Source organism: Rhinolophus sinicus, linkage group LG07, assembly GCF_036562045.2.
Source record: "Rhinolophus sinicus isolate RSC01 linkage group LG07, ASM3656204v1, whole genome shotgun sequence".
Lineage (NCBI taxonomy): Eukaryota > Metazoa > Chordata > Mammalia > Chiroptera > Rhinolophidae > Rhinolophus > Rhinolophus sinicus.
Genome location: NC_133757.1, coordinates 35,378,896 through 35,386,796, shown reverse-complemented (window position 1 = coordinate 35,386,796; position 7,901 = coordinate 35,378,896). Strand labels below are relative to the sequence as shown.

The 7,901-nt window shown below is 41.0% G+C and overlaps 1 protein-coding gene across 1 annotated transcript; it reads left to right on the top strand.

The window, feature by feature from the left end:
* Nucleotides 1-1,852: 1,852 nt before the first annotated feature.
* On the top strand, nt 1,853-7,002 carry LOC141572930 (endogenous retrovirus group K member 113 Env polyprotein-like). Its single transcript, XM_074339438.1, has 2 exons — nt 1,853-2,384; nt 5,473-7,002. Exon 2 carries the CDS (start codon nt 5,474-5,476, stop codon nt 6,440-6,442), a length of 969 nt encoding a protein of 322 aa, XP_074195539.1. The 5' UTR covers nt 1,853-2,384; nt 5,473; the 3' UTR covers nt 6,443-7,002.
* Nucleotides 7,003-7,901: the final 899 nt, after the last annotated feature.

The following is a 7,901-nucleotide window of genomic DNA, read 5'->3' as shown; positions in this document are numbered from 1 at the left end:
CAATTGTAGCTGTTCCACTTGTGTGAAATTGTTTGTTCTAAATGTTAATAAGTTTGAATAATGGCAAGTTAGTGTTTTAACACTCTACAGGAAAGTTGGTAGTATTGTTAATGCATATGTAGATTGTGCTGTAATAGCAGAACTTCTGCTCTCTTAACTATACTGTACACAGTATGATGTAAGGGTGGGGAAACTGACAGACAAAAAGTGACAAGATCAATTTTGCTTGCTTTATACTTTAGACTAAGCCAATACCTAACACTTCCAAATAGTTATCTACCGAAGGATGTTAGAATCCTACCAATATTAAGCATTACTTTATTTTTTTTTCCATTATCATTACAAACATTATCAGCCAAGCAATGAAAAAAACTCAAGTCAACAAAAACGTTCTGAGTAACATTTATGTGCAAAATACTTCCCAGGACAATGGGGCAAGATAAGCTTTTGAAGAATTAGGAAAGAGAAACTCAGCTTTGTGGGATCTTAGACTCTTATCTATGAGCAACTAAGATCAATGAGCACCTTAAACTAAGGAAGACATTTTTGTATCTGTAAGCAATTTCCTTTAACAATTTGCTCTTGCTTCAAGCCATGACAGGGAGACTTGACAGAATTCAGTTTATTTTGTAGGAGATGTGGTATCGTAGAGAGAGATAGACTGTTAATGTCTATTGTTCCACAATGTCACTGAACTACAGGTCAAGAGTATGTATTATACTCACAAAGGACAAGCACAGCTGGTAATTTCTGTGCTGGAGGAAACATAAAGGAAAGGTAAAATGTTTTCTTCAAGGCGCTTGTTTGTTGATGTAACTCACATGTTGTTAGATCTAGAATGGAACATCATTGCATCTGGTTGCATAGTTTTCTTTTATAGAGGTAAAACCAAAGTCCCAGGTTGCTAGTGGGTGGTGTGCATGAAATGGGGAATAATTAACAGTTTGTTGTACATTAAGACTGGCCTAAAATTCAGGTCTTCTGACCCCTTCTCCTATATCACCCTGCCTCCAAGGCTCGACGTTATAAAAATACATTTTCAGGAGAGCCTGGAACTCACAAACCCAAGGCAGTCCTACCTGGCATGCATATAAAACACACAAACATACACACAGGCACTAGTTCTTGGCTCATTAAGCAGTATATCATTGAGACTTGAACAAGAAAACAGCTCAAGAAAGAAACACAGTCAAAATATACATTGCAAGATATCAAAAAATGTTAATTGTTTTTAAAAGGAAGAGATCAGAATGTGCTGGAGTATTTGTGGTAGCCAGTCAGTTTCTTTTCAGAGACAAATGTCAGTACATCAGCTAGCTGAGAGATGGATATCCTTGTGGGAAATTCTGTCCTTCACATGGTATTTAGCTTGAACTTGGTAAAAAGACTTTCCCTGAAGTAATTTTTTTCTGTCACGTTTAGATCCCAGGGGGTGACAGAGTGTGCCACGAACAGGGAAAGTGGCTGATTATCATGAGGATTTCTGTACCGAGTTAACTCATTGCCATTATCAGTTTCCTAGAATCATTTGCAGTCAGCCGCTGTCAAGGGGAGTTTTTCACTTAACAATAGGAAATATGAATCTGGACCTGAGATTTCTTGACAGCTACATTTCAAATAAAACTTAATATCCTTTCCATGTCAATTTTCATGAATCTTGAAATTTGTGACAAATCTTCTTTTAAAAGACAGTGTCAGAAGCCTACCATTCTTCCCTCAGAACTCACTCTCCCCACACATTTCAGCAACATTTTACTGAAGCTTTTTACTAATACTCTGCTTTCCTGAATTTTCTGGCTAAGGGAACATGCTTAGGGTGGAGGTTCTGGGAAATTCATGCCTCTGGGAGTGTGGGGAGCCATGGTTACAGGAAACTCTGAGCTTTGCAGAATGGCTCGGTTTATGCTACCTGTTTCCTCCCCCTGAGGCAATTGTCTCTGCCTGCACCTGAGGGGAGCTTGAGCTTGTAAGCTGCTGAGGAATTTGGTGGGAGCGGCCAGTTCCCGGACACAGAAGGCTGATGCCTATCAGGGCAATTGATAAGATAATTACTTGTGAGTTTCGGTGAATTTTGTATCCTCTATGTGAAAGCTAAAGAATTTACATTTGTTATGTTAATACATACTTGCACGTGCTCAAACTGCTTATATGGGTGCAGTAAAATAAACTTAGTGTCTTCAGGATCACTGAAGTTCCGCGATCGCCATCATATGTGAGAGTGTCTTTTATTCATTCCCACTCCCCCATTCGGGAACCCACCGACTCGTGACGGCTGGCCCGTCACACTTGGCGCCCAACGTGGGGCTCGAATACGGAGGTAACAGTGAGGAACACCGCGTGGAAAGGGCCCCGGCTTGTATAAGAGCTGAATCAGTGGATGCACGGTGAGTGAGACACGATCCCCTCGGTTGAATGAATGTGTGAATGATTGATAGTTCCACGACTTTTTGTCACGGAGCTTGATTGGGCCCCAATCCAGAAGGGCACCTGATTGTTTCTTTGTTTGAAAGAAGGACCGAGTTAGGGAAAAGAATGGGTCACGCCAGCAGCAAGGACCTGTATGTTAGAGGACTTAAGAAATTGCTTGCCGCCCGTGGCTGTCGGGTGAGCAGAGAACAGATAAGTTTTTAGAATTTATAAAAGAAGTTTGTCCGTGGTTTCCTGAAGAAGGAACGGTCAGTCTGGGAACCTGGCAGAAAGTGGGAAAACAATTAAAGGATTTTTACACTGACCACGGGCCTCAGCAGGTTCCGATTGAAACATTTGGACTGTGGACTTTGATCCGAGACTGTTTGAACCTTAAACATGAGGAATGCAAATTAGAGAAAGTGAAACAAGCCGGTGATGAGGAGGGAGAGAGCGCAAAGTTGTTAGAGGGAGTTCTTAAGGTTAATAAAGAGCCTGTTTATCAGGAAACTCCGGTCGAGCACCGGGAAGATTTAAAACCTCAGGATCAGGAAAAATTAGAAGATGAGGGAGCCAAATATGATAGGGACAAAAACCCTCCTTTAGTGGCTGTGGCTCGGGAGGACGAGAAACTTGCAGATACTGCACTTTCTCTTGCAGATCAAATAAAAAAGATTCAGGGACAGTTGATAGAACTTAAAGTTGCTGTAGACGGAGGAAATTGTCCTCGGGGTAAAGATCCCCCCATAGTTGATCCCTCTGCACCACCTCCTGAGGAGTCCTGTAGGTGGAGACCTCCGCCGCAGTCCCCGGTTTGGGACATGCCTGCAGAGCCTTCGCCAAGTTATCAGGCAGGACGTAGGGTTAGGGATTGGAGGCCTTTCCAGTGGAAGCAGATAAAAGAATTGAAAGAGGCTTGTGTGCAGTATGGACCTATTGCCCCTTTCACCATGGCAATTTTGGATGTTCTGTCTACTAAAGCCACCCCTCCAGAGGATTGGAAGCTTATTGCTCATGCTTGCCTTTCCCCAAGGTATGGCAAACAGCCCCACTTTATGTCAAAAGTTTGTTAGTGAAGCAATTGATAACACCAGAAAACAGTTTCCTTCTGTGTATATCATTCATTATATGGATGACATCTTATTGGCTTGTAAGAAAGAAGGAATGTTGTTAGCTTGCTTTACAGATATAAAAAAGAATCTTCTAGCCTCAGGTCTTATTATTGCACCTGAGAAAGTACAGAGAAGTGAGCCTTATTCTTACTTGGGATTTCAGTTGTTTGCTCAGTATTTCACTCCACAAAAAATAGAGCTTAGAAAAGATCATCTTAAATCTCTTAATGATTTTCAGAAACTGTTGGGAGATATTAATTGGCTGCGCCCTTCTTTGGGACTAACTACTGGAGATCTTAAACCACTGTTTGAAATTTTAAAAGGAGATTCTGATCCGACCTCACCCAGGTCTCTTACTGAGCCTGCACGGAAGGCTCTTTCTAAGGTTGAGGAAGCCATTCAGCAACAGCATGTTTCTTTTTTAGATTATTCTAAACCTCTATATGTGTACGTTTTAGACACCAAACATACACCCACAGCAGTGTTGTGGCAAGAAGGGCCACTTAGATGGATACACCTCCATGTGGCTGCACAAAAAAAATCTTACACCTTATTATGAATTTGTGGCCAGTTTAATTCAGGAGAGCCGCTTAGAAGCTCGAAAATTTTATGGAAAGGAGCCAGATTCTATTGTTATTCCTTTTACAAAAGCACAGATTCAAGGCCTGATGCAGTTTACTAACAGTTTTCCTGTTGCATTGGCTCATTTTGTGGGAACTTTAGATAATCATTATCCTAAGCATAAACTGCTTCAATTTTTTCAGCATCATGCTCCTATTTTTCCTTCAGTTGTGTCACACGCTCCTCTTCCTGCTGTACTTAATATATTTACTGATGGATCTAGTAATGGTGCAGCTGTCTATGCACTCAATGATAAGGTCATTAAAAGAGTGCAGACACCTCCAGCCTCAGCTCAAATAGTTGAGCTTCGAGCAGTTCATATGGTTTTGCTTGATTTTGCTTCCCAGTCTTTTAATTTATTTTCTGATAGCCATTATGTAGTTCGTGCTATCCAAAGTTTAGAAACAGTACCTTTTATTAGTACCAGCAATCCTGTTATTCAGGATCTGTTTCTTCAGATACAGCGGGCCATTCAGCTGCGCTGTGAAAAATTTTATATTGGCCATATTAGAGCTCATTCTAATCTTCCAGGCCCTTTGGCCTCAGGAAATCAAATTGCAGACTCTGCCACTCAGCTCGTTGCCTTGACTCAAATAGAAAAGGCACAAAAGGCTCATAGCCTCCACCATCAAAATAGCCAGAGCTTGAGATTGCAGTATAATATAACCAGAGAAGCAGCACGTCAGATAGTAAAACAATGTCCGGACTGTTCACATCTTCTGCCTGTGCCTCATTATGGAGTCAACCCCCGAGGCTTAAGTCCTAATGACTTATGGCAAATGGATGTGACTCATATACCTGAATTTGGAAAATTAAAATATGTTCATGTCTCCATCGATACATTCTCCGGATTCGTTGTGGCTTCTGTTCAGACAGGAGAAGCAACGTCCACGTAATTAGACATTGTCTTGCTGCATTTGCCATGATTGGAACTCCTAAAAAACTTAAAACAGATAATGGCTCAGGTTATACCAGCAAAAAATTTGCTCTATTTTGCCAGCAATTTTCGATCAATCATGTTACTGGCATTCCTTACAATCCCCAAGGACAAGGGATTGTTGAGCGTACTCATGGTACATTAAAAGTTAATTTACAAAAAATAAAAAAGGGGGAGTTATATCCCCTGACACCTCATAATTATTTGTCTCATTCTCTCTTTATTCAAAATTTTTTGACTTTGGATGCCCATGGTAAAAGTGCTGCGGAGCGCTTTTGGCATCCTTCTACTGCTCCACAGGCTTTGGTCAAATGGAAAAACCCACTTACGGGCTCTTGGCAAGGCCCAGATCCAGTCCTCATATGGGGACGAGGACATGTATGTGTTTTTCCACAGGATGCAGAAGGCCCTCGGTGGCTGCCAGAACGATTGGTGCGACATGTGGACCCTCAGCCCATTGATGATGCTACTGATGCTTTGCCAAGCGGAACCTGACCAGACGTATTGGGCCTATGTACCTGATCCACCAATCCTCCACCCCGCTGTGAGGGACAGTCCTGAGATTCCAGTCTATGTTAATGATACTCAGGCCTTAGGATTGCCTTCTGATGGACATATGAAACAGCATTTGGAAAAGAATTTTACTTATAATGGTACAGGAACAGGTTTGCCTATTTGTATTGCAAATAATAGGTCAACATCTTGGTGCTTGCGTAGTTCTCCTGTCACTATGCACATTAATGACTCTTTAGTTGGAAGGACTGTTCGTCTTAACATGCTAGGTGATTGGTCAGGAGGACGCAGAATGAATCTGCCCATCCCTCCATCACATCCATCTTACAATAAAAGATTGAAATTAAATATTGAGACTGTCCCATGGAGAGACTGTCCTGGCAATGATCCTGTTCGTTATGACATTCCTGGAACAGGCAGATACATCATTAACTGGTCAAGAAGTAACCAGTCAGGATGGGCCCGAGAACTGATTTCTGGACTTTGGACTTCTGATACACAATATCAGCAAAATTCATTATGGAGACTTATGGGAGTAACTGTTAATATATCTGCTTGTGTTCCTTCTCCTTATGCGCTGTTGATTGGAAATGTTAATGTACACTTTATAGAAAATCAATTTAGTGTATCCTGTAGTAATTGTTCTTTAGCAAATTGTATTTCTTGGGTACCATTAGGAACTCATGTTATGATACTTAAACAACCATCTTTTGTTATGCTTCCTGTTAATATTTCTGGACCTTGGTATGCTGAAAGAAGTTTGCAGGTTTTTAAAGAAATTGAGTATGCTTTGAGTAGGTTTATTGGGCTTCTGTGTCTGTTCGGTTCTGTGCCTACTCCCCATCCTCATTAGACATCCATCAGCTTGAGCTTAAGGCAAGTCTTAAGACTCTCACCCCTGTGCATTTATGAGGGACGGGTTAGTCAACGACGGGCAAATACTTGGGAGCCGCTTCAACACCTAAGACAGGGCTTGTATGATAAAATATGAGTACCAATGACGGGTAAGTTGAGGCAGGCGTCCTGGGATGCCTAAGACAGGCGCCGTCACCTCACCATCCTGACTGGATGGATTTTGTTCATATAAAATAAAAAAGGGGGAGATGTGGGGAGCCATGGTTACAGGAAACTCTGAGCTTTGCAGAATGGCTCGGTTTATGCTACCTGTTTCCTCCCCCTGAGGCAATTGTCTCTGCCTGCACCTGAGGGGAGCTTGAGCTTGTAAGCTGCTGAGGAATTTGGTGGGAGCGGCCAGTTCCCGGACACAGAAGGCTGATGCCTATCAGGGCAATTGATAAGATAATTACTTGTGAGTTTCGGTGAATTTTGTATCCTCTATGTGAAAGCTAAAGAATTTACATTTGTTATGTTAATACACACTTGCACGTGCTCAAACTGCTTATATGGGTGCAGTAAAATAAACTTAGTGTCTTCAGGATCACTGAAGTTCTGCGATCGCCATCATATGTGAGAGTGTCTTTTATTCATTCCCACTCCCCCATTCGGGAACCCACCGACTCGTGACGGCTGGCCCGTCACATGGGAGCAGCCTTCAACCAGTGTCATATGGAAGAGAGATGACTAATTGAGTTCTGGTCCTATTTCAACTCAGGCTGGATGCAATAGGTCAGCAGCACTGCTTTATAGTCATTTCCCCGGCCACTAAGTGCATAATTGAGATGGGTACCCTTAGCAGTTGCATAGGCCTAATAATGGTTCTACAATATTAGAAAAAAGAGATATTAGACATCAAAACAAAGAGGAAATCCTAATACTGCCTCACATTTCAGCAAGTCAGAAGCCACACAGCATTGTAGATTGTAGATAGAGTATAACCCCTATTATTTATTTGATTTGTTCGAGATATAATCAAATTATTTACTTTTCTGGGATCCACTTGCTTCAGTCATATTTTCAGATTATCGGTTCAAGCTTTTCAAGTGAATTTTGAAGAATTATTTCATAAAAGGAAACACAAAGTTGAACATGTATTTAAAAGTATTCAAATGCTTCAAAGAGACATAGGAAAATTAACATGTCTTTATTAGTATTACTTGATGTATGTACTAGTCAGACAAAGTCATCATTAAAGAAGTAATCAGTTCTCCAAAATAGCATGAAAAAATATGCATATGATTTCCATATGTAAGCACGATATTGTAGTGAAATGTATAAATGTAATGACTTAAGTGATCATGTCACTATAAAATAACTCAATGAATTAGAATAATCTAACATTGAACATATAGAATCCAAAGCAGAAACCAGAGATGGAAACATTTGGAGGGTTCATTGTAAGAATGGAATTATTA